Source organism: Maniola jurtina, chromosome 8 (assembly GCF_905333055.1).
Source record: "Maniola jurtina chromosome 8, ilManJurt1.1, whole genome shotgun sequence".
Taxonomy (NCBI): domain Eukaryota; kingdom Metazoa; phylum Arthropoda; class Insecta; order Lepidoptera; family Nymphalidae; genus Maniola; species Maniola jurtina.
This window is the reverse complement of record NC_060036.1, coordinates 8276666-8303936: the sequence shown is the minus strand read 5'-3', so window position 1 is coordinate 8303936 and position 27271 is coordinate 8276666. Positions and strand designations below refer to the sequence as shown.

The 27271-nt window shown below is 35.0% G+C and overlaps 1 protein-coding gene across 11 annotated transcripts; it reads left to right on the top strand.

Annotated features, from left to right (window-relative positions):
• The first annotated feature begins 1074 nt into the window (after nt 1-1074).
• Nucleotides 1075-27271, top strand: LOC123867762 (DNA-directed RNA polymerase II subunit RPB1). 11 transcript variants are annotated; one of them, XR_006796497.1, is made up of 12 exons: nt 1078-1202; nt 1711-1807; nt 5118-5259; nt 11010-11113; nt 11321-11485; nt 19566-19627; nt 20157-20510; nt 21269-21375; nt 21559-21665; nt 22877-22995; nt 23903-24011; nt 25941-27271. XR_006796497.1 is itself a non-coding variant. In XM_045909994.1 (12 exons), exons 3-10 carry the CDS (start codon nt 5138-5140, stop codon nt 23948-23950), a joined length of 1188 nt encoding a protein of 395 aa, XP_045765950.1. In that variant the 5' UTR covers nt 1078-1202; nt 1711-1807; nt 5118-5137; the 3' UTR covers nt 23951-23989; nt 24614-24615; nt 25941-26022. The 11 variants fall into 11 exon arrangements, 9 of the variants coding, with proteins under 9 accessions (XP_045765955.1, XP_045765950.1, XP_045765951.1 ...); XM_045909994.1 differs by lacking the exon at nt 21559-21665 and adding an exon at nt 24614-24615 and having other exon boundaries at nt 21269-21482; nt 23903-23989; nt 25941-26022; XR_006796496.1 differs by lacking the exon at nt 21559-21665 and having other exon boundaries at nt 21269-21482.

The following is a 27271-nucleotide window of genomic DNA, read 5'->3' as shown; positions in this document are numbered from 1 at the left end:
CGTAGGTAGGTACACTTAAAACAACCTGTAAAATTTACGAAGCAAAATTCAAAATTATTTCCTATTATTGTTTGTTGTACGCTAAAGAAAGCGCAAGTGAGAATACGCGCATCGCTGCGTGTTAAAAAGGAACATTTAGTTAAATTAATATAGCAAGCAATGTTAGCTACGTTTCACGGAAAGCGAATCACAAGTGCTATCAGCGCTATTCAGCCCGTGAAATTAAAGAGTTCCCGCGGAATTTTTAAAATTTATATCCACGCGGTCAAAATCGCGGGCTTCTTGAAGTAAATTAATACTTTTGGACACAGAAGTATCGTCTTTATCAATTCAGTGGGGTTGCTTGATAATTTTGCTCACAAACAAACAGGCAAACTCTATCAGTTTTATTATAGTCATATGAATTTAACTTTGGCAGAAACTTTGTGTGTGGTTACACACCTGTTATTCTATTTTCGTCTACTGCTATAAATAAAAACAATGCATCAATTTCGCAGTGCTTCTTTGTATTATGACAAGGTTTTATGATAAAATCTTTAAAAAAAATAGATTTAATAAACGATTAAGTCCATACTAAATAACTACAAAATTCTGCTATACAAGTAAGTTTAAACTTTTTTGTGATTTCTACCTTCAGCATTAACATCGACCCATCGCCGCGCTGGCTCACTACTGAGTACGGGTCTCCTCTCAGAATGAGAAAAGTTTGACCATAGTCCATCACGCTGGCTAAGTGCCGATTGGCAGACTTCACACAACATGTCAAGATTGTGGAGTACTCTCAGGCCGACATTTTAACCACTAGGCTATCGCCGCTTTTTTTCTATTATTACTGCTTCTTTATTGCTCTATAAACATAATTAAACCAGTATTGTTTGTTAAGTTTGTTAAGGATTAAGTAGGTAATACATTATTTTGACCAGGAATTGTCTGAAGGATCAATAACCTTCATGATTGTTTGAAAATAATTTAAATTGGCAGTCTTATATCTACGAGTGTCATGTACTTTGTGGGTCTAAAAATAGTTTAGTTAGTGAATAAAAATGTTCGCTTATTTTGTAATAGAATATGCTAGTTCACTCGCAGGCTAGGAGTCGGTAGCATCTGAGACGTTCGTCTGTCACAGCTCATTACAGTCATTAGTGCGCACCAGTTTAAGTTCAAGGACTGCATTGTGTAAGAAGACTCTTTGTTTTCCTCAGGTAAGACATCACTGTCAAGGCTCTACAACGGGCAATGTGTATTTTTCCTCAAAACTTTTCTTTCTGCGAGCGTATGGAGTACCTATACGCGAGAGTTTTGGAATGTAATCATCATCATCATGTTCAACCCATCGCCGGCTCACTACTGAGCACGGATCCCTTCTCAGAATGAAAAGGGTTTAAACCATAGTCCGCCATGCTTGCTAATTGGGAATTGGTGGACTTTACATGCCTTTGAGAATATTATGAAGAACTTTCAAGCATTCAGGTTTACTCACGATGTTTTCTTCACAGTTAAAGCAAGTGATATTTAATCTCTTTAAACGCACTCTCTCTTCATACATATTAACTTCGAAAAGTTAGAGGATCCCGTGACCTCCCCAATAGGAGGCGGACGTCTTAACTACAAGGTTATCACCGCAGTAGAAAATGGAATAGTTGGAATGAAAAACGAATAGTTAGCAATGCAGTTCATTCAGTTTATTATGATTTTCATGAAACGTTACAGGTGAGGCTAGAAGCTCGGGCGGGCGTGGGCGCGCCGCCTACCGCTCAGTAAGAGTTCGGCACCGCCGCTGCTCGCACGAACCTCTCCGCCGCAAAAGGTATATTCCGCACTAAACTCTTTAAACTCAACGCTTCACGTAACATTAGTACTAATAAAAGCTTTAGACGTATGTGTTTTTTCATTCGTATGTCACCTGCTGACCACGACGACCATGACTAACTCCACGCAAATATTTTGTTACAAAAATAATCGCCTTTACTCCACGATACTGAAAATAGCGCGTCTCATTTTCACGGATGGGTATAATGCGCCGCGTCAGCGTCGGGGAAATTTTAGTATGCATGTAATAAATTATTATGAGAACATTTCGTCATGTTGGCACCTTGGGTGCACAAGGTAGAGGCGAGCATGTTAATTACTGCAAAGTCTGTGGCACACGAATCATGCATAAAGAATTAGATGTGCTTTTATAATCAGTAAAATTATTTCTGTATCTACTTGCGTCCAGTATGGTTTGGACAGAAATATTTTGAACCTTGATGACGGTACTCTTAACCTTGTCGCTACCAACAGCTGTTTCGGCCTTTACACTGTTCCAGACACATTGTTATTACATTATTATTGGAACTAAAAATGTATAAGACAACCGTGATGTTGTTTTTCATAAAATGAAAGTTAGGTACATTTACGTAATTTATACCTCCGGATTTGCTGGGTGTTATATTTTTTTAAAAATTACGTAAATAAATAATAAATTATCGTGATGAATAAATAATGTCATTTATTTACATACTTTTTATATATTAATTTTAATAAATAAAAAATAGTTAGTTTTACAAAGTTATATAAAAGTATGTATGAAAAGCTCTGGATTCAGAGAAGTTGATTATATTAAAATTATTAAACCGTATTTCTTTCTTATTTATAGATAGATGATAACCCTACAGGTGAACGAACAAAATCACAAACAAAATACCATAGATCAACACCCAGCTCTAAAATAAAACGTGTCTTTGGGACAGGAACGCAAACTTTTTTAGTTTCTCCCACGCATGCTTCGCTCTCGACGAATTATTATTAGAAACCATACTGTTACTTGAATAATTGTTTACGATTTCAGTTTTTCCTGAAAATTGTACAGAAAAATATTAGAATATTTCGAACTATTATTTTCCAATAAAAAAGCACCAAATTAATCTATTTCAGTCGAATTGGTTTTACTGTCTTTTTTTCTTATTTTATTGATTAGGTAATGATAACAGAAAATTGCATGGTCTGCTAACATGATTTACCATGAACATGTAAAATATATAAATCTTGTACTTAATTAAATATTGTAATTTGGTAAATTAATGAACTTCTTCAGTCAAATCATGATGAATTTTTACTGCAAAAACTATGATTAGTTTTGATAATTAGTTGTGATGTACTTTTAAATCATGACGTGAATTAACTCCAATAGATAGTTTTTGGGTAAAATATTGCTTTTATCTTTTTCTAACTAGAATCTTTAAACTTAGAACTCTATGATTACCTAGATTCATTTTTAATGTTTTACGTCATTGGCTAGATACCTAACTATATTTTTACTAATTCCAAAAGTACTTAAGTATATCTTTCTGCATACTTTGGTTTGTGGCAGAATATTTCAAACATCCACCACACCCGTAAAACTTGTTTTTATCTAATCTCTCTTGGGAAATAAATGAATCTATTCTTAAACTGTTCACACTTTGCACAAGCCAGAGACTTTTAATGCTAAATAATTTCTACTTATTATTTCGTTTTATATAGTTACTAATTTATACCTGCGGTGTTTTTACCTACTATTGTGGTCTTGACCTGTAACAATCTACCTTGATGATGTTTGACTATAGGAGAGGGTACCTACTACTTCAATTCAGTTCATGAAACTTTTGGAAAATACTGTAAGACATATTAAACTAAGAATTGTTAGGATCAAAAATACTTATATCAATCTACTTAAACTTTTATTAACATTTTTCCTGAATTTTCCTTAGTGCATAATATGCGTTTTCGTAAAAGTTACCAACGATATGCTTACTTACCTATTATCTCAGCTTAGGGAAAATAGATCGCATCTAATGTTTTACATAGCTAATACATACATGCATTACCGTATTGATTCAAATTCAAAGATACCTGCCCCTGTCTCTGACACATTATCCGGAAAAAATATTGTAGCCGTCGTCGTCGCTGCCAGGGCTAATAAAATCGTAATAAGACGGCAAGCTTCGTCTGTAACCCGAGGCATGAATCTTACGGAGCAGTAATAAAATTATCTCATGAGGAGGATACAAATTGACAATCCAATTTTTTCCATGTGTAAGGGTAAGCCCGCACTGCGGAATTTTACTGCGCGATTTTCATTGCAGAATTTTGAATTATAGAAATTATATGAAGCCGTTTGCGCGTATTTTTCTCGCCAATACGTACAGCTTTCTGCACAGAATTCTGCGTGAAAAATTGCGGCTACCAAACTCTGCGAAAACAAACCGCGAGATATTATCATCGCAATTGTATACAATTCAATTTGTGACATCATATTCACGTACGGCGTTTGAGGTTTCATACAAATAATTGTAGGTAGGGTACAGTGCGGCTTGATTTTTGCAAGAAAAAAGTCGTTCGGTAAGATTCCGTCTAGTACCGGCTTAACCATTACGTATCGTCACAGTACTGTTTAACTACTTAAACAGTACTTACATGTTTATTTTTATAGCGGAGTAAATTATAACGTATCTACGGATTATATTTTGTTAGAAACGTAAATCAAAGTGCACCAATGCGTTGTTGACGGGCGTACCTATATCCGCGACGAATAGGTACCTACCTATTGAGATTACATCTAGGTAACCTGACAAGTTGCAAACTTTTTAAATTTCCTTTTAAAGTAAGTATTTCAAATTTTCAAAACTTGTAGGTAGGTTTTCAAAAACATTTTAAAAGCAATTCAACTTTCAACAATGTAACCAATAAAGTTACGAATGGCAGTTTGCAATTGCTTCCTTTATGAATCTTTGCAACAATAAGATTGAAATAGGTTGCCTTGTTGACATAAAAAAAATACCGGACCAATGAAGACGGACAGATTGAAAGTTAGTCAGACATAGAGAAGTAGGTACGGTGGGTACAGTCCAATAATAAAAAAATCAATTTATACAAACGGCTTGACCGGAATTTCACCCGAGCGAAGCTGAGGGCGAGAAAGTAATACCCAAAAGTGAAGCTAAAAATTAATATCTTCCTTGAATATTTTACACAAAAACATACAATACTTCGAAAAATCCTTCCTAATATTTTCGTCTACTTTTAGTTAGCTAAATCAAGAAAATCAACAAAAAATTCTTTTTTTAATTAGCAAAGTAATTTTTTTTCTGTTTCAGCGCAACGAACGACTTCCAAAATGGCCACCGGTCCGAAGATAGTGCACAAGCAATTCAACTCGCCTATTGGTCTATACTCTCAACAAAACATCCAAGAGACGCTGAACAAACATTTGCAGAACCTCGACAATGGCACCGTCGGGTTTGTAGTAGAGATTATATTATTTTTATTTTATATAACTTCCCATGATAAACACAGACAAATACGTGACAATCCACATTGGGGCGGCATGTTAAATCCTTGACCCTCTCTTCTATGGTTCTGGAACATTTGGTTAAAAGCAGAACCACCCGCTAAATAAACCTTCTTCTCAATCTTTTCGCTCTTGATAGAACAGTTGTTGTTTCTACTCCTCACTAACAGCTGCCTTCCTCGTGCACTCATGACGTCACTACAGCCCTCACCTGATCTGTCCATCTGAAGGGCGATCTGCCTTTTGCTCTTGTGCGTATTTAATAAAACGCTTAATTTGCACGTTAATAAATCCGACATTCAAATATTTCATTTGTCTCGAGGGAACGTAGATTTCTTAAAAATACCTTAGATGAGACAATCAGCATTTACAGAATTACGGCAGCGGTACAGTTCCCAACACAAATAAAACATTGTTCTCACCTCAAAGCAACTTACTCGTGAAGTTAGCATTCAACCCAAACCTAAACAAACAAACTTTGAAACGCCACGTACAAATGCTAAACTTTAAATATTAGATACGCACTCTCTCTACGAGATGTTTTGTGGTCAAATAGCAGTATAAATTTAACAATAGGTAAATAAACCTGTACAGTTTTATACTTTACTTTATCCTGATTCTCTCAAGCGGTCTTAGCTGTAGTGGAGTAAATAAAGCCGTAAAATAGCCAATCTTAGGAAGTCCTCAGAAACAGCTCCGATTTTGATGATTTTTTTTTTAAATTCTTGTTTTTTATACATTATTTAAAATCAGAAACGTTTTGAAGCGGGGAAATAATTTTTAGTATTTTTTTATCCATATGTGCGATATTTATCCACGTAGTCCAGAAAAACGCTACCTTCTCTTTGAGAAGTTGTAGAGGAGGTCAAATGCTACAAATGACCTCAAAACACTTATGGGCAAAAACCGCCCGTTTTTGAGTTATTGATCGTTTTCAGAAAAATACGTATTTGTTTATTTTAAAATTTATTAAAAAAAAAGTGAAGCATATTTCCGACTTTTTATTTAATTTCTAAGTACTAGACATCTGAATTAATAATTGTGAGCACTAAAATAAAAATAATCTTTGTAGGTTCCCCGGTTAGGGATCCAAGACTGTACCAGTTTCATAATTTCTATTGGGTTACTTTGCCAAAAATGCTATTTTTTTTTTAAGTTACAGAAATTTTTGGCTTGCAAATTATTTGCAAAGCTTTTACAGATTCTCAGCTATTTAATGATGTACAAAGCATTAAAATAAGTTGAATATTAGCTAAAAAAAACGATAAAACAATAGCACAGGGAAGAAATTTCTCAACGCTTAAATTTTAAACAAATCGTTTTTTCTTTGTTTAGAGGTAGTCTCTTCTTAGAAAGAGGTAACAGTTTACTGTGAACATATGATCTGGTCAAATCTGATCATAAGATTGGCCACGGGATAGCTCAATTGATCGATAGGAACGATTTACTTAAGATTTAAGCGTTAAGAAATTTCTCCCTTGTGCTATTATTTTATCATTTTTTTAGCTAATTTTCAACTTATTTTCAAGTTTTATACATCATTAGATAGCTGAGAATGTGTAGAAGCTTTGCAAATAATTTGCAGGCCAAAATTTTCTGTATCTTTTAAAAAAAATAGTATTTTTGGCAAAGTAACCCAATAGAAATTATGAAACTGGTACAGTCTTGGATCCCTAACCGGGGAACCTACAAAGATTATTTTTATTTTAGTATTCACAATTATTAATTGAGATGTCTAGTACTTAGAAATTAAATAAAAAGTCGGCAATATGCCTTACTTTTTTTTTTAAAGAAACAAATACGTATTTTTCTGAAAACGATCAATAACTCAAAAACGGGCGGTTTTCGCCCATAAGTGTTTAAAGGTCATTTGTAGCATTTGACCTTCTCTACAACTTCTCAAAGAGAAAGTAGCGTTTTTCTGGACTTCGTGTATAAATATCGCACAAATGGATAAAAAAATACTAAAAATTATTTCCCCGCTTCAAAACGTTTCTGATTTTAAATAATGTATAAAAAACAAGAATTTAAAAAAAAAATCATCAAAATCGGAGCTGTTTCTGAGGACTTCCGACGAAAATGCTTTTTAAGTAAGCTTTTGTTTAAGTAAAAAAATGATGACCCAATTATGTAGGTATGTGGCTACTTTTGTACTAAGGAAGTGCATTTCGAGGGCACTGACATTTGCGTAGATTTAGCACCGCGTTTGCAATTTGCATTACTTGCATTCCCGTATAGCATAATGGTTGTGCCAAAATAAATCTCCGCTAAATGCAATATTCAATGATATAATTTATTTCATTTTTTAAACAAGAAAATTAGTATCAAAAATAATAGTATCAAGCATATTCCTAATTACTGATTACTACACGATCTTCGTCTGCGTGGATTTCAGTTTTTAAAAATCCCTTTAACCTAATTCTTTGATTTCCCGGGCTAAAAGTAGTATGTTACTCACCAAGTGTTTAACTATATCTATGAAAAAAATTACGTCGGTCGATCCATTGCTATATTGCGGCGTGATTGAAGGACAAATCAGCAAACAAACAAAGATTGGCATTTATAATATTAGTAGTGATACACTACTCAAAATTAATATCTTTTAAATACTCCAGATCAACGCCAGACGAAAGTATCTCCAAAAGTAATATATATTTCAAATTCAAAACTTTTTCGTATAACCTACATAGACAGAAATGGAAATCGAACGAATATATTACTTAAGAATTATTTTAAATTTTTAAAAATGAAAGAAATTCTTTAACTTAAAAAAGCTTATTACTTGCTGGACTAAAAACTTTCAAAAAGCTCATTCTATGTTTGAAAAGTTTTAAAACTTTCACTCAATTAAAGCTAAATTCATGCTAAAGCTTAATATTAAGTTCATGCTAGAGCATAATATTAATATTATGATTTGCTTACTTACTTTCTTCATAGTTTTTGTTGTTGTTTAGCTTTTTGTGCAGTTATTTAAGTACTTCTCTTAAATGGGTACAGTACGTAATGTTTTCTGTTAAATACTTGACGGATTAAGGAATTTTTTTCAAAAATCAAAGAGTCCTAAAGTTAAATCTACGTGAACTAATTCACTTATGATGAGGTTAAATTATCAAATATCAAGCGTTTTATTTCTCTAGTACGTAGATAATTTATGAGTGTTTTAAAATCGCCAATTATTACATCTTTAGATTCTCTAGGTCGTAGGTAGGTAGTAAACGAGGAGAAGGACGCTGGCGTCCATGCACAGTCCGACGCGATCTGTTGCCGCACCGCACTGCGCTTGCGCAGCATTTTAAAACTAAACACGGTTTAAAAAATCTGAGTAATAAAAAAATATATCAGTTAAGAATAAATATTTTTTTAATTGTTTTCATTAAAGTACTATTGTTAATATTAAAAATATAAATACTATAAAACAGCGGTATAAGAAGCATACGAAAGGTCTTTTAAAAATCCAAAAGGAAATCGCTGTTATTAGTTTTGAGTATTGTATTATTAATATTGATTACAAAATTAAACTGAAACACGTGCTCGGTATTTAAAAAGATCATCGCCGCATTTTCATTTTGGCATACAATCAACCATAAAGTTAAATTTAAATTCATTAATCAAACGTTGTTGATTCGGTGCAACTTCTAAATTATTTAAACTTCGCAATATGGTCATGGAAGTGCGTAGGTGAGTCAATATTTTAGAGTATGTGTTATATTTAAGTATAAGTTTTTAATTATTTATATTGTAAAAATAAACGTAAATATTTATACAAATGGTTATAAAAGTTAACTTGATACCTTTCATAAAGTATGTTGACGGGAACACGTTAAAATTTAACATAGGTACTTTAACATACCTACTGACTATAACGATTTATAGGTATATATGTATAATGTACTGTATTTACCGATGTTTTCTTCGTAATATCATGATGTCTATCAAAATACAGATATAGACTTTCAATGATCACATTACTCAATTTAGGTTAGTATATAAATCTATAAAACCGGTTTCAATTGTTAATAATGCAGTCCTTTTAAAAATATAGCCTAAGAACAAGATATTTTCCCACAGAAAATAGCTAGAACTTATGAATAAGTATTGACTTGTATAAAATGCAATATCGTAGCTCAACGACCTGCATACAAGTTCAATCTGTTTCAACTATGACAGGTTTTCCCTCGACGAGTATCTCACAAGATCGTAATAAAATTGAAAAGTAAGAAAGAAAACGGGCTAATCTGATAGAAAACTTGGGCAATACAACTGTAAGTAGGTACCTACTAAGTAGGTAGTGGCTAAAGGCTCGGGCACACACATCGCGCGACAGATCCATGACGCCTTGAGTCTACACAAAAGCTGCATCAGTAGACTTTCAGTGTTAGTCTAGAAAACATACCTACCAAAAGCCTACCAACTGTTACTTCAATACTAGTTGAATACCTATAGTTAACAACTTTACAGTCGGTGTACAGTACCTAATTACAGTTTGCCTTTATTTATTTTTTTCATTTTCCGAGTCCGTTAATCAAACAATTTCACAAAGTAAGTACATAATAATACTTCATGAAATTGTAGCACGGTATATTTTAAAAATATCAAAACGAGAATATTTTTTCTCTTGGGAGAATCTGCTTAGGCTTGCTATATAATCACAATTAGTACTACTACACTACTGAATAAGGTCTTATGAATAAAATCAGTCACAACATCTAGACGACACTGGTATGTTTTCCGTAATTACCGAATAACAACAAAGCTATTATTGTTTGTACTGTGGTGACACAAAATAGAAATGAAATGAAATGATTTATTTTGCAAAATGTGAGTAGAGTACGTAGATATATTAAGCTATTCCACATGATTAATTAAAATACATTTTTGGCTGTAAGTTCATGAGTTACGACATCCAATTTTTATTTTACTTACACAAATATTCAATTATACGCACGTAAATATACTTAGGTACCTCTAATTTTTGGAATTTATGTGCGTTTTAACGATTAATATCGCTTGTTTTAACGGTGAAGGAAACCATCGTGAGGAAATCTGTATGCCTGAGTGTTCTCCATAATGGTCTCAAAGGTCAACCCGTACTTGGCCAGCGTGGTGGACTCATTCAAAGAGGAACCCGTGCTCAGTAGCGGGCAGGCATTAGGTTGATGATGATGATCATTCAATTTTATGATCAGTGTAGTTTAGATTTTGAATAACGACCTATTTTAGAAAATTGCACGAAGAAAACAAAATAATAATGAATTAATTAGCTGAATGAACAAAGGTGTTCTTAAAGCCGTGAATGGTGTAAATTAACAGAATTGGAAACTGTGAAACACAATCAAAGCAAAGTTAGTTCTTACGCTTTGTCAAGTTTTTGCTACGGTTTCCCACAAGTTTCCTGTACCTATCGCGATTCACCTTTTTTACAAACTACTTTCTGATTGCCATTTAAGAGGGGTCTCTCCGTCACTCGCTCTATACAAACGTAGTTCCAATTTCATTTGAATAAAGCAACCAAAGTCCATGAAATTGTGCACGGACGGACGGATAGATGGATTTAGTCGCACCTCAGTCTAAGAGACCATAAGGTTCCTTTTACTATTTTGGTAAATATATACGAAATATATATATATAATATTTATGAAATATATACAGCTACTTATTAAAATATTATTTTTATTGATTGTCGTTTTTCTTGTTGCAGTATTAACTTCCAGCAACCCGGTACCGACAAACCGGCTAATCTGGCAAACTCAGCCGTTCTGCGCATGCTTGAGGAAGAAGAACGCAACCGCAAAGGTTTACCAAGTAAGTAACCGCCAGCTGTTTGCGTGAACCAGATTTGGGTACCTTTTTAACCTTATACAATGCAAATTAATCTAGATGTTTATAAAGTTTACACTGGAAAATGTAATATCTACCTTCTAGAATCCGTGATGGATAGAGCAGAACTAGAAAATAGCATCGTGACTCAGTCCAAGCTTACTAATCCTTAATAAGAAACTGCTTTGTCAGAACTAGACCCCACCCAAATCCAGGCGATTTTGGAGAACCTTGTCCGCACGCAGCGAAGATTTGACCAACTGTGGCCGCCGAAAAAGACGAAACCGACTCGTAATTGGGATGGCCAAATCAACTCCACTTCGTATATTTATTCCGATCTCATGAAGGCTACTAAAGGTACCCTCGCTGTTGCTGGTAGAAATAGTAAACCACAATAGAGAGAGCACATCATGTCATTCGAGCACATGTATGAGATTAATTTGTAGATAGAACAAATAGAATAGATAAGTCGATTTCATGTCTCGCAAACATGTGTAATGACTTTGAGTCACACGTTTGTTGCTTGGGAATTGCATTGAGATTTAAGTATAAACTTTGATTTCTAACAAACCTTGTAACTATGACCTATGATATGAAGCACTATCAGGTCACACACTGAGGTTAGCAAGATTTAGATTAAAATACTAAGATAGTCTTTTTTTTTGTATTTAATTTCTAATCTCTACTCATATATCTCAACATTTTGCAAACATAAACACAGACAAGTACCTACTTTTATTTCTAAAACTAGAGGATGCCCGCGGCTACACCCGCGTGGATTTCGGTTTTTTTTATCCCGTAGGAACTCTTTGATTTTCCGTGATAAAAAGTAGCCTAAGTATGTCCTTCCCCAGTATGTATCCCAAGTCTGTACCTTTCATTGAAATCGGTTCAGCGGTTGGTCCGTGAAAACGTAGCAGACAGACAGACACACTTTCGCATTTATAATATTAAAATATGGATTTTAGTAGGTAGTTCTAAGGGCAAATGGTCATATTTGCGTGGAAATTGCTAATTCTTTGCAAAACCAAAAAACAGCAAGCCTATACTGGATCGGGCACTTGAAAGCTTTTGGTCCAGGAGTCAATCTTAAAAACAAACTCAATAAGTAGGTACCTATGTACCCACTTAGTTAAAATACAGGCAAACTATTTCTGTCTTTAAGAGTAATGTCCTAAAAGTAATTTCAGGTTACAAATATCTTCATTAAGTACGTTATTACTCTTTTGACACCTACTTGTTGCGGAGATTGGTCATTGGCGTAAAAATTTTGGCAAGAATTTATAAGTATTTTGTAAGAAACGTTCAAGAGCTCTTTTGTAGTGTTAGTACATTACTCGCGAGCGAACGAATATCAACGAAAATGTCTGAAATAGTATATGTCGGTAAAGTACACTTGCAAGTTATTATCTATAACTTATTTCAGTTGTTACCTTAGAAAATACTTTGGAAATCAGTGATTACGTAAAGCCAGTACAGAAACTTTTTCTAGTTTTATCATTTAGTGAAGTTCTAACACGTTTAACAGTGCAATCACAGAAAATAATATATTCAGGTTATCACATCCATTCGACAACATGTTAATGGCGGTTTGTTTGAGCAATGTGAAAAAATAAGTATACTTAATTTAAAGTTTACTTATCACGACAAAAGCGAATCAAGCGAATTGATGCGGAAGTAAATTGAAAAACTTCCAGTGTTTGTCCCAAAGTTCGAAAAATTTACATCTATTGATGTCTTTCTTTATGGTATTTATGAAATTATTTCAGAATTTTCTCAAAATTCCTTATATCTTCATTAAAAATGTTCATTTCTACTGAATAAATTACCTATTCTGTTAGTTTTTATTAACAGTATTTAATAAACAATATATAATGTATGTAGGTATACAAACACTCTGCTAGGTATGCTAGTTTAGATAAGCAATAACCTGTACTCAGATAAGAATCTACGATACTGACAAAAGATTAAATCATAGGTAATATTCTCGACAAGTGTTAGATAACGTCTAAATCTCGACAAGCAGAGGTTAGAATAGAATCGATTAAAACTCAGCTACAACCCTGCAAACAGCACATCGTGGAAACGTAAAAAACTCCAGCGAACTCGAAGAACCGTTTAAACGTTTGTCAAGAAGCCGAGACAACGAAAGAATCTATGGCTCTATTTGGTATTACCTATATAATATTTACCTCATGTTTTGTCATATTATATGATTTATCAAACATTCTGAAGGTATATAAATCTCCCTGAAAAAAAAAAACACGTTTTGTTTGACGCAATGTGTAACTATTTCTGATGAGTCTACTTTCGCGAGCGTTTCATGAATCAACGGCTAATATTAACCTTCTGTTGAGAAGGTGCAACGCCGAACGAGTATCACTTTCAATACGGGAACACTCACACCACTTATTAGTTTTAATAATATCATTGGCCTATAGAAAAAAACATGTATACTTCGTTATCCATTGATATAGAAATTGTAGTTCACATGTTTCAGGATTCAAGTCTACCCGTTGGTAACACACACCGTTGTATATTACACCTTTGAACTACAAAAAACGCACTTCTTCTCTTTAAACACGTCATGTCTATTTTTTAGAACTAATTTTAACACAATACCTACCTAATATTTTAGTGCCTGTTACTATTAGGTATGTAAGCAACAAAGATGTATCTACAGCCAATTACTAACGTAAAAATATGCCCCTAAAAACATTGAGGCTTGTTTCTGGCAGCAAAATTGATAACAATATAAACTTGCATGAAAGGATGCGGATGCCAATTTAACCTTGTGATTGTGATTAACCCGTATTATAATAGACGATAATAAGAACTAATAGACGATGCTCGCGATTTCATCCGTGCGGATTTAGGTTTTTATTTAAATCCCGTGGAAACTCTTTAATTTTCCAAAAAATTAGCCTATGTTACTCTTCTTGAGTCTTTATTAAATCCATGCAAAAAATTAGCTCGATCATCACATGATTGAAGGAAAACCCGACAAACAACATACTTTAATATTTATTAGCAGGATATTGAGTGTAGAGATATCTAGAGGTCTTAATATGCTTAATTATTAATAAGAAGTGCTTACCTACCTAGGTATTGTCCAACGCCTAGGACATCAATGATAGGTTATTAGTTCTGCATAGTGTTCCGAGTAGTCAGCTACTGAAAAAAATCTGAGTAGGTTGGTAGATACTAGATAGTATTTACCTAAAATGTCTGTAAGTATCTACAAGATTAAGTATTTATTCCGTTTCAAAGGCGTTTTTCTTTGCCATTTTCTTGTCTGTATCTATAAAAATTCCTTATAATTATGTTAAAAAATCCTCTTTTGAAAAGATTAAAATATTAGACTAACACCTTTGAATATTAATATCTCGATTAGCTAATTAGATGTTCGAAGGTTGTTTGAATTAAAATATGGCGTAGATACCGATTTATGTGTTTTGTTGAAAATTGGGTTGTGAGATTTTGAAAAAACGTGAAAGCATACATGTAATACGTTATATACCTACTTTGCAGATACATATGTATAAGTAGGTAGATATTTATTTTGATTTTATTCAAGAGACTGCTAGTTATGTTTGTTTATGTTTGCACCTGACATTGGTAATGCACGTTAGCGATGATCGCTGCAAAGGCCAATCGATGATTCAACTTGTGTTTCACGTGTCTTAATGCCAAATATAAAACCAATGCCAGTGACTCAAGAACTAATTCTGTATCTATGTGCATTGCACCTACTTAGTAAAAGAGAAAAGAAAATGATGACTCTATCGCGTCTCTTAGGTAGGTACTATTTTGAAGAGTAATAATTTAATTCACTTTTTTTTGAACCACGTTACCCATGGAAAACCACAAAACCAATTTTGAGAGAAGCTATATTTGTATTTATTTATTCTGGTAGTTGGTATTATAATAATTGACAGTGAATTCTATAAAATAAACATAAATCTAAATTAAAACCAAAAAAGACTAAATAATCATAAATGGAAACTAGGAAACTAAAATAAATTAAGTTACTAAAATCTAAAACATTATCGAGACCACCACAGCGAGGGATTGTACCTACCTACCCAAGATGCCGACAGCTTTGCACCTTTGCTTGGATGGCCAAACTGAATTGACCAAAGTTGCCAGCTCTAATCCCCAGTTTAATCGACTCTCTCTTTGAAAGTGGCCGGTGCATCTGCCATTATGTGGTCGCCTAAATGAGGGATGCAGCTAAAGTGTATGCACACGTAGCATCCCAAATAAGCAACAGTGCCCATCTTCCAATATACGAGTATCATACCATCTGCCATCTCTACGCACCAAGCCAATAGCTAGATAAAATAGGTAGATACGTAATAAACCAAACAAATATAGAGAAACTGAGTTAAAGACAAAAATGCTTCATTCTTTTACACTTTGTTTTAAGTAATATCTATCGTAACAAAATCTGTAATAATATCTAAATTCTAATCTTAGAGGTATACGGTTTTTTACAAGCAAAGTTGTGTTTATTTACAGGCGAGCAATGAATGTGACGAAAGTGCCATAAACCTTTTATTTACGTCTAAGAAGATAACCAGAAGAAAATTGCCCTAATTATAGCCGATGGCGACGGTATTCGCTATATAATTATTTTGTGGTTCAATGGGCAAGATAATTAAGAATTATGACCATAGGTACATCATAATATGTTCATATTAATACAAACGTATTAACGTAAAGGCTTTTGATTGTAATCAAAATATATGGTGCCTTAGATAGATAGATTTTCATCAATTAGAGTGATACTATGTAGGTATCTACGAGATCCTTTTGCCATATCTACGAGAGTTTTTGAAACGGTCCTCTTGTCTAATTAGTTCGATTAGTTTTTTAAGGCTAGAAGTTCAAATAGACAATGTGTTGGAACTTAGAAGTCGTTGGGCTATCCCAACCCCTAAACACCCCCCTACACAAAACACCTACCCCTATACAAAACCGGCTCTATGGGCGGTTTTGTATTGTACCTACTTAATAACCAGAAGACGTTAGAAAGACGTTGTACCATAGAGGAGTGGACTGTGGTGTCTGAAAATAATATAATTTGTAGTTATTTGCGCACATATTATACACCTGGCGAGAGCCAACTCGCGTCCGCGCGTAGTCCTGACCTGCTAGTGGAGCGAGTGACATGCGGTTCAGTCTCGTAAGTCCTTCTACACCTCTCATATTTACAAAAATTTCTTAGTTTTTTTAAATAATAAATACCATATCACAATAAAACGAGTACGTACCTAGGTACGTGGTTTGGTTTTTCCAGGTGAAAAAATATTTTTCACACATCATAACCATTTATTTACATCATAATTTTTACATACTTTTTCAATTCCTAACACATCTATAATTCCTGTATATTCCTGTTTAATATTCAGACGTGCACTCTGTGGTCCTAGGAAAAATTTATTATAACCAACTTAGTCATATTATCGGTAAACACGTGGTATGCGATAGGTTAGGTATAAGGTACCTAGTATACAATTTGTTGCAACTTGCGACGCGAAGAAAGCTTCGAGGAACGCGTAACAATGTACCGTTTTGATTTTCCCATGCTTCTTTGTGGCTTCTTTATTTATTGATTACCTAAGAGGAAACAGACACTGATTTTACACAAAATCTCTTAGTTGTAAGTTAAGTAGTCTGAAACTTTTCTCATTCTCTTATGTGTACTACATTAGTTAGATTAAACCCATACCTAATATTATATACCTAGTTATAACACAATTAAGTAGACATGTTTTACCGTAAAATTACCTAAGATAAATTTAATATAATATCAAGTGACAATAAAATTTTTAGTCACTCATACTTTACTTCCCACGATCGTTTTTTGATGTCATATCAAAAAGTAGGATATAAAATTTAAGACACGTCTGTCTTTTTCTCTAAAATAAAGCCTGTCTGCACTGACGTTAGCGCTGATTTCAAATGAAAAAAGTTATTTTTTCTTCGATCATCTGGCGCAAATCCAAAAGCACCGTGGGCCAAACTAATTTGAAGCGGAATGTGTCATAATAAGTTACCCACTCATGTAAGCAAAACGTGTGGTCTCCAGATATTATCATCCAAGATCGTATGCGTTGATAGAAACACACAGAGCTAATCACATAATTACAAAGTCAAAAAAATTCAAATATCCACTATTATGAACAAAAAAGTAATAAAATACGATAGGTAGGTACTTTCCTATCTACTTCGCTTGCGTGGATTTAGATTTTTTTAAATCCTGTGGGAACTTAGATTTTTGCGCTAGGTAAAAAGTAGCCAATACTTACTGTTGTCCAATATTGTCTGTCCAATACTGTAGCAAATACAGCCAAGACTGTACCGTCGTGTCCCGTTACTTCGCCTGCTAAACCATACTTCGCCTAATTTTAAAAACATCGAAAAATCTGCTAAAGTTGGGAACCGAACAGCTCAAAACCTACCAAATACAATACTAGTGTTATCTACGGCAATACTATTCCTGACCATTTGTAACTAACTTTACAACAATAGCGACCAGAGCCATTTATCTGCTGCGGGAAGTGAGATGTTTTTTTCTACCGGCCAAAAACTTTACGTGCCGCCAAGAATCTACGACAAGTATGGCTAAATTTTATTGTAAAATAAAATCACTACTTTATCGTCTTTTATGTTGTACAATTGCTTTCAATATATCTTATGTAGATGATGAGTTACATCAAGATTTATCAACAAGGTAACTGCGGCCACCATGATGGTCCCATACTTCGCCTAACCCTAGGGTTGTCACTTAATCTTTGATAAATTCATTTGTACCTATCAGTTTTGGTGGTCAGATCCCCTGCAGCATCAGGATTGAGGAGTTGGAATGCAAATTTTTTAGAAACATTGTCGCAAAGTTCCTCTATTGATTAAAAAAAAAATACACAAATCGGTTCAGAAATCTTGGAGATTTCGGTGTACATAGGTAGAAAAACAAAACTCCCTTTTTGAAAGTGTGTTAAAAAGTTCCCTATGTTATTTCCTAGTCAACCCTCTACTTGTCTATGAAAATCCCGTCAAAATCGGTTCAGCCGTTCCGAAGATCAGCCCGTTCAAACCGACAGTCAGACAATTCAAAAATTGTAATTCAGTTATGGTATCGTTCAAATAACCATATGAGCTTAATATGAGGTACTTATTTCGAAATTACAGACAGACACTTCAATTTTATTTATTAGTATAGATAGATTAGTATAGATAATAATAGGCACTTATCCAACTGAATACAACAACACAACTGAACAAACAAATCTTAGTTTAAAAAAAAAAAACTGTAAAAAAATTGTCTCGTGGGTTCGTACTTTGTACTGTTCAAGAAGAAAAAATATTGATTTATTTCTGTTTGTATATAAAATAAAGGCAATCAAAATTTTTACTACTTACTTTTATTGTGTTATATACACTTAATTTGTTCAAAAATTATTGTTTCTATTTGTTATTGCTACATTTTTTGTTTTGTGCGCTTTCCTACCTTCTAAAAAAGCCTGATTTTTTATACTTCTACTGATTTAGTTTTTAGATTTAATTTTGGTTTTAGTTTTCTCATTAAAAATTTCATAAAAACTTTTAAGGATTTGTATTTTTTTTTAATGAAAACCATGTTCAGTATTAATATGTATTTTTTATGATTCCTTTCTTTTGACAACCCTTAGCAAAAAAGAACAAATGTATGGAAACAACGGCAGTTGGGTTCCTAACTTCGCCTACCGATAATTTTTTTCTAAAATGAACTTTGTTTTCTGCCATTTACGTTTCTAAATGATTTTGCGGCATAATCTATAGGTCTTTCGCTTTTTCAGAGACAGTTATTATAGACAATAAACATAGAAACGCTGCTAGGCGAAGTTAGGAATTGTGCCCTTACTTCGCCTAGCTCAGTCAAAACAGTTTTTGAGGCATTCTAAAAACTGCATTACTTTTCGTAACAGTCTTAATTTATAGTCATGTCTAAAGGCCACCATATATTAAAAGCAGGACTTGAAATAAAAAACACTCTCTAGGCGGGAAGACAAAAACTGTCAAAAACCAGGCGAAGTAACGGGACACGACGGTACTTACCTACCACAGTCGGTTAAACGGATGAAAAGATAACATACAGACAGACACACTTTCGCATTTATAATATTAGTATGGATGAATATTTAACCTGTAAGCGGCGTGGATAGGTAAATCTTTTCGACGAACTCTTATCATTTTCTAGACACTCAAAGCCGTCGACATTCACAACTTTTTGTTTCAACACCATTTATTTTCGCCGAACATCAAACATGACAAATAAATGTTAAATTTTATTGGTGAGGACGTATTTTCAAAGTATATTCGAAAGTATTTTTGTTTTGCTATAATTTTTAGATTTTGTAGCGTGAATTAACTGAAAACTGTTTTGTTTCAGGCCAAAAGAAAGTAGTGTGGCCTCCAACGCCTGAGACCAACGGATATCATCAACCACCACAGGTAATCCGTCTGCATGTGGAAAATGTGTTTTGTACATATACAAAATAGGAGTAAAAAGCTGCACATAGCATAAGTTTGATGTAGAAAGCACAATAATAGCATGAAAATATGACGCGATAAATTATCGTGCAAGTAGCTACCTATAAAATAATTGCAAATCAATTTATATAGCCTATTTTCATTTAAAAACAAATATGTACCCCAAAACCCCCCTGATTTGATAGTTTATCATATTTTTTAATTTAAGTCTGGATAGGTACCTATTTACTTTACTTAATTTTTATTACATTAACGACACATCTAGTGATATTTACCTATAATATCGTCTCTTGTCATATATTTTTGGAAGATGAACATAATATTCCTTTCAATAATAATTATTTATTTTTAACGATTTCATTTTTGCTATACCTACCTAAGTAATATAATATCGTAATATGGTCAATCCTCATTTTCATTTAAGCTACCTTAGTCGATAGTATTTTTAGTGAATCAGATGGTCCTTAGCAGTTCCGTTTATGCTCAACAGCAGAGTCCTGCATACAACAACAACGCCCAGTTCTCTTCGTCCCAGTCTCCGTACTCCCCACAGCCGCAATACTCCCCGCAACCTCAGCAACACTCCCCGCAACCTCACTACCAAGCTACTCCATCCCAGAACCAATACCCTCAATATAACCAAGGAACGCAGTCGCAGCCTTCTCACTGCGAAGGGAAACGCCAGGAAGTCACAGGGCTAAGTAAGCTGATCCCTGTAGGGCCGGGTGTCACCGCCTCCCCAGTTGCCCCATCTTACCGCCAGGGCCCGTTGTCGCCTAGTGCGCAGCCCTACCGACCACAACAAAGTCGTTGGGCGCCCGTACCAGCCCCCATCTCCCCTCAGGTAGAGTGACCGAATGAAAACCATCGCGGATGCATGCATGCCCAAGCATTTGCCCGTGTTACCCTATAATTGTTAAACTTCGCAAAGAGGTTCAGTACATTAATACCTACCTCCAGTCAACTAACCTAATCTTAAAACCTTAACTGTGATAATTTTATCTACCCAGCCCCCTACTACAAAAGTTAATTTCTGTGTAGCGCAATAAATAAATCGAATCGTATGCATGATATTTTCTACTAGCTTACAGATAATAAAGTTTCAGGTTTCAGCAACATATCTAGATGGGTATACCTATGCCAGAAAACCTGAGTACGAATTTGTGTTGCTTTAATAAATGCATAATCTAATCTATTTTATCTATCTGTCTTTGACGAGTGACGACAGCAAACTTTGATGTTTGTAATTAACATTTTTGTTAAACCGATAAAAGCACAAACGCTGAAAATATTACGTACCTACCGACCTGTACGACAGCTAAAAATAAAATTAATTTATTGTTATTGCTATCGGTAAATAATAATAGTTTTAAATTAATCAAACATTTCCATCACATTCTTTAATTTCTCACAAATATATTTCTGACAAATTATCGTGTTATTGACTATTTATAGATCTATGCGTGTTATAATAATTTTTAGAAAAGCGACGGATATTATTTGATATGTTTAAAATACCGTTTTTTTAATGTTACAGATGTTGCGATACTCTAATCATATATTTTTACAATTGATTGTAATATGGATAAAAAATACTTTCAGCCGACGTCGACGACCCCACAATTCAACCAGCAGCCCCAATACTTGCCACAGGGCCAATACTCGCCACAGCCGCAGTACTCGGAGCCCGCGTACCAGCCGCCACAGAGGCAGTTCGAGCCCCCGCCGTCGACGATCACCCTCCGTCGACAGCAACCCGTACACCAGCAACCATCGCCGGTCTTTGCTAGTCAACCGGCCACAGCATCGCTCAAAGGTAAGCATTATAAAGCGTGAACAGCAGCATTCGCTTAGCCTCAGATCTTGGCGGTTTTGTACCACCTGCCACAGAGGCAGTTCGAGCCCCCGCCGTCGACGATCACCCTCCGTCGACAGCAACCCGTACACCAGCAACCATCGCCGGTCTTTGCTAGTCAACCGGCCACAGCATCGCTCAAAGGTAAGCATTATAAAGCGTGAACAGCAGCATTCGCTTAGCCTCAGATCTTGGCGGTTTTGTACCACCTGCCACAGAGGCAGTTCGAGCCCCCGCCGTCGACGATCACCCTCCGTCGACAGCAACCCGTACACCAGCAACCATCGCCGGTCTTCGCTAGTCAACCGGCCACAGCACCGCTCAAAGGTAAGCATTATAAAGCGTGAACAGCAGCATTCGCTTAGCCTCAGATCTTGGCGGTTATGTACCACCTGCCACAGAGGCAGTTCGAGCCACCGCCGCCGTCGACGATTATCCTCTACAGACAGAAACTCGTATGCCAGCAACCACCGCCGGTCTTCCCTAGCCAATCCCCCACAGCATCGCTCAAAAGTACCAACCTAAGATCTAAGTATTGACATTATTGCTTCACGATCTGTTATTTTTTTTAATAGGTATAATTAGAATGAGATGTGTAAAATAAAGGAGACAACATTATAATAAACCAGATGATGCCCGCGACTTCATCTTTGTAGATATATGTTTAAAAATCCCGCGGGAACCATAGATTTCTACTGAATAAAAAGTAGTTTATTCTGTATTAATCCAAGGTATCGTACATCGATAATATCCTCCTTTCCGAATTTCAGACAAATCCGTCCAGGTAGTTTTTGCGTGAAAGAGTAACAAGCATACATACACACAACTTTCGCCTTTATAATATTAGTGTGATTAAAAGGCTATGAAACTTGCACACGTGATGATGGTAGCTACTAGCACTAGCTAGGTATCTAATAGGTATCTTCTCGAACTAGGTATCTAGGTACTAAGTACGTAGGTATATTGTTTTTATTTTAAAAAGGTTTTTTATACGTCGCTACGGCGCTTTAGAAAAGCGTCTCCCCACACGTAAAAGCTTTCATATTACACCTCAAGAATGTTGTTTTAAAGCTTTATAAGCACTAAAAGAGAGAATTAAGTAGGTAACTGAGGTCTTGGAAATCGTTAAAAATTGTAAAGTAACGTATATTAGGTACAAATATATCTAACGTAACTTTAGGTAGCTTAAGGCAGGTAGATTGATACCTACGTAACCTATATTTTGTCAAAATTGTAGGTAGGTAGGTACTTACTAGGCCTCCCTACTCGGTAAAGTTAAAAGGTGGTCTAGTATTGTGGGTATATAGAAAATCGGAAGTATGATCACATGATATCTATGCCCTAATATTATTCAGGAGGCGTAAACATGCGTGGTGATCAGAAATGGCCGCCGCAGACCGTGAAGGAGGCAGTGGCTGCAGAGAACGAAGCAAGGAGACAGCTAGCGAAAGGGCCCGCCTGCAGGCCCCGTAAGGTAATAGAGCTCTTGATACTTCTTCCTGCCTGCATTTTTCTTTTTCCCATATTGGGTGGGTAGGTAACAATCTATTCTTTTAAAAAGTATTTATAGGTCTATGTTTTTGAAAAACCGAATTTGGTGGTAACCACCAGTCACCACAGAGTAGGTAGTTGTAATATATCGCGTTAAACGTCCTATGTAAGGCTATGTTTATGGTGTTTATATATAAACACTATGGTGGCATTTGTTTTTTAATCAAGTACGCGTACTTACGTAGTAATGAAGAACCATACTAAGTATCGCTAAGCCACTAGGTCATCAAATAAATATGATTGGCTACATTAGATTACTTCAGGCCATATATTTTTATATCTTTTTTCTTAATCAAAAAAAAAATTATACTTAAGTCAAACAATCCCTACCCCAGAAAATACACTAAAAATCCCACCCAACTTATTTACCTCCTGGGTAAACTTCTAAGTTGGGAACCGTGGCACATCATTTTCAATTTTATAGTAAACGCATGCTGAAGATATGATTTACGTAGCATGTACCATATGTACATAATATTATATAGGAAACCGTTAAATTTAATACTACGTAGGTACCTACCCATCAACTAATGACATAAAATGAAGATGCAATGGACAAATGCTTGGGTTTGATTTTGTGGAACCTATATACTGATAAAAATTGCGTGTTTGGCGAACGGATTGGCTTTTAAACCCCTAGCTTCTATGACCAACTAACAAAGTATCTAATATCAATAAGTAAATATATTACGTTCAAAAAACATTGTGTAGATAAACACAAAAAACTTAAAAATTTAAAAGAAAACTACCATTATACTACGTAGTTAGTAACTAGTAACCTGATAGGTCGCCCTTCATTGAATGTTGAAAGATATCATGTTCTGTTTTAGCTGCGACAGTATTCGCTTGCCGAATTACTTGCCATGAACGAGGTCTAAGGGCCCGTCGCGTTCCGACCCAAACCCAAGTCGGTACATGCCGGACTTTAATACCCCTTTAGTAAGTGATGCTTCAGTCATGTGTGACTGTTTGGTCAAAATACTTCTATTAACTTTTAGCACTTCTTGATAGAACCAATCAGGGTACTTGTCCACAAAAGCGGTTTGGAGCGGAAATGTGTTCAGCTGACCAATCAGATTTTATTGGTAGATGACGTGATAGTGACCTCGTCATCTTCTCATAATAATCCTGATAGGTTGAGGCTCGGTTTCCATTAAAGCGGAGAGGAGAGATGAGCGCTGGCGAGCGACATAGCGGGCAGGGTGATTTCACTAATGCAAAGCGTATATTATTAGGTATGTGGGCTAGAACGAAGCAGTGTTGACTCCGGAGAATATAGCGCAGTTGGTCATGGAAGAAACGCATGTATCTAGTCTGCTCGTCGCACACACTCACATCTTCGCTGAACATTCGTTTAGAAAAATAAGACATCTGTCCTCCCGGATAGAATGGTATCCACCAAAGCTACGCAGAGAAAATTGTGGAAATAAAACGGATTTGTTATTTATAAACATCGCTTTTCCCCTCTTCTCCGCTTAGGTGGAAAATGGGCCTGACAAACGTTTCCGCTTCTTTCTGCTCCAGTAGACAGGCATCCTAAGTAGTTGTTAAATAACATCGATCAGAATTGGCACAATTTTAGCATCATAAATAATATGTATCACATAATTGGCTAAAAACTTCGAATCATAGCATCACTTTTAGGATAGTAGTTATTAATTAATAATAGTATAGTAATTAGTACCTACTTATTAATTATATTTATCTGTCTCTGGAATCTGTGGACTATGAGGCTTGGTATTTTTTGTAGTTATCATATTATTATACTTAGCTTGATGTACCTACCTGCATGTGCGCTTAACACTATTTAGTATTTAGATGACACAGACAGACAGACAGCAGACTGACATTAATAGGACTCCGTTTTTACCTTTTGGGTACGGAATCCTAACAAATTCGAAACTCAACTACGGGTGCGATACCCAGTAGAGACGCAGGTTCGAATTCTGCCGGTTTTCGGAACCGTTTTTGATAGGTACTTATATGATGTACTTTAGCGTCTAAAACTTTAAACTATCATGGCTGATTTACTTGCCTATAGCCGGAATCATCTATATATTTATATTATGTAACTTTTTTTAAATATTTTGAATTTTCTTGAGTGTTCCTATACAGGTAAAGCACCAACATAACAATTGTAAAATAATACAAACACATATTGACAGTTGGCATTCCTTCTCCCGAAGTCTATCACTAAATCATATCCTCAATTACTTACATTTGGCTTACTTCCGGTACGGTAGGTACCTACCTACATCCCGTTTTGCATGCTCAATTTCCATCTTCAGTTCAGTTTGCTAACAAAGCTTTGCGAATGGCGGAAAACTAATTTCCCAAAAGGTTGTATCCTGTCACGATTAGTTCTCTGATCTATTTCAGATTTTCATGTAGAGCTGGTCTATTTTGAAATGTCGCGCCCACCACCGCAATTTACACATTACTAAACAAAATTATGTAGTGGGGCGCGTCATTTCAAAATAGACAAGCTCTACCAGCATAGACGAGGCTGATCAGTTTACTCATATTTTGCATTAATCTTTACAAATAATACCGTGACATGTTAATCCAATTAATATTAATTTCAATACCTTTTATCGGAACCAATTGGAACCGACAACCAACAACTAAAACCGTCCTGAAAATAGGAACCTTTTTGACCTAAAAGAACCGCAATCGTAATTGAAACCAGTTTTCAATCAGCACTAGTAAAGGAACAAATCCGAAAATCGTTCATTTGTCGTTATATTGACTTGGACTAGACTATTGCGATTTGGAGATAATTTAAGCAACAAGATAATTAATTATATGTATTTGTTCAAGGTACGGAACCCTCGGAGCTAATAAGGTTTGATGGGTTTTATGTTACAGGTGAAAAAGGACTACACCGGTTTCTTCTCGCAGCACGCCCTCAACCACTGTTACACAAGCTACCGTGTTCCGCCGGGCACACAGCACTTTGAATACCAATCGGGCCGATCCTCGTACTAAAAGTAGTTAAGAAATGTCTCAAATACCTAGTCGGTAATCTCATTGACACCAAGTGTAAATTCCCATTCTCCATCTAAAAATATACTTACTTTTTTTTAGTCGAACGTATAAAATCCGAATTTTCATAATGAAACCATACTAAATACCTACTGTTTCCTAAACTGTTGTAAAATTCGGATTTTGCAATCAATAGTCACTTGTACAACTCGATACTCATCTGTAACACCATTTTAACCAATATTTACTCAATGGTTGTCCCGAATTGGACTTCAAATAGAAGTACTTGTAAAGACTTTGGCTTATTAAAGTCTTTGTGCATGTACTTGATTGGATAATCACAATCAGTACATTTAGGTATTATTTATTTTACATTTATCATTATTATATTATGCCTAGCTTGTAAGTATAAAATTAGAAAAATACTACTAAGTACTTTTTCGCCAATTATTATTATTTCACGTCGTCATACTTTAAAGTATTTACATTTAAAATTAATATTATATTCAATTCATTATTACGAAAAATATTAATGCGACGATGCTTTACGCTTTTTTAACAAAGTTATACTCTTCCACAAACCAGGGCCGGCCCAGATCAGTTTTGGCGGTGCAAGATTCCATTTTAGCACCCCCAATATGCAATTTTTCTTTCATTTTCTTAGCTTTTTTTAACGAAAGATTTTTCTCATACAATTACCTAACAAACTCATCAACTTATACGAGCGCGAGCGAAGCGAGTGCAATTTTTTATTTTTTATAAAAAGGCACAGAAAAAATAATATTAAAATAAAGCGAGTTAAAAACTTACAATGGAGGTACAAATTATATTCTTTTTTATTTTATTTTTATAATTTGCCCAAGGAGAGATAATATAATATTGCACATGATTTTGCACATTTGAGTCCGTTTCGGCGCCCACCTTCCAAGGACGCACGGTGCAGTCGCACCGCTCGCACCACCCCTGGGCCCGCCCTGACACATAGGCACGAAATCCCGGCCGAAATTTCGTGCATGTGTGGGAAATTCGATTTTAGTTTACATACATGATACAACGTAAAATGTGAAGTGTAATTTTATTGGCTAAGCTTAATTTGTATGTACCTAGTCACGATGAAATCGCTCGAATTGTTTTGTATATAAAAAGTTCAATCAAATAATTTTGTACTTCAAAATGTCATTTATATTTTATTTAAATAAAAATTTTGAAAGTCA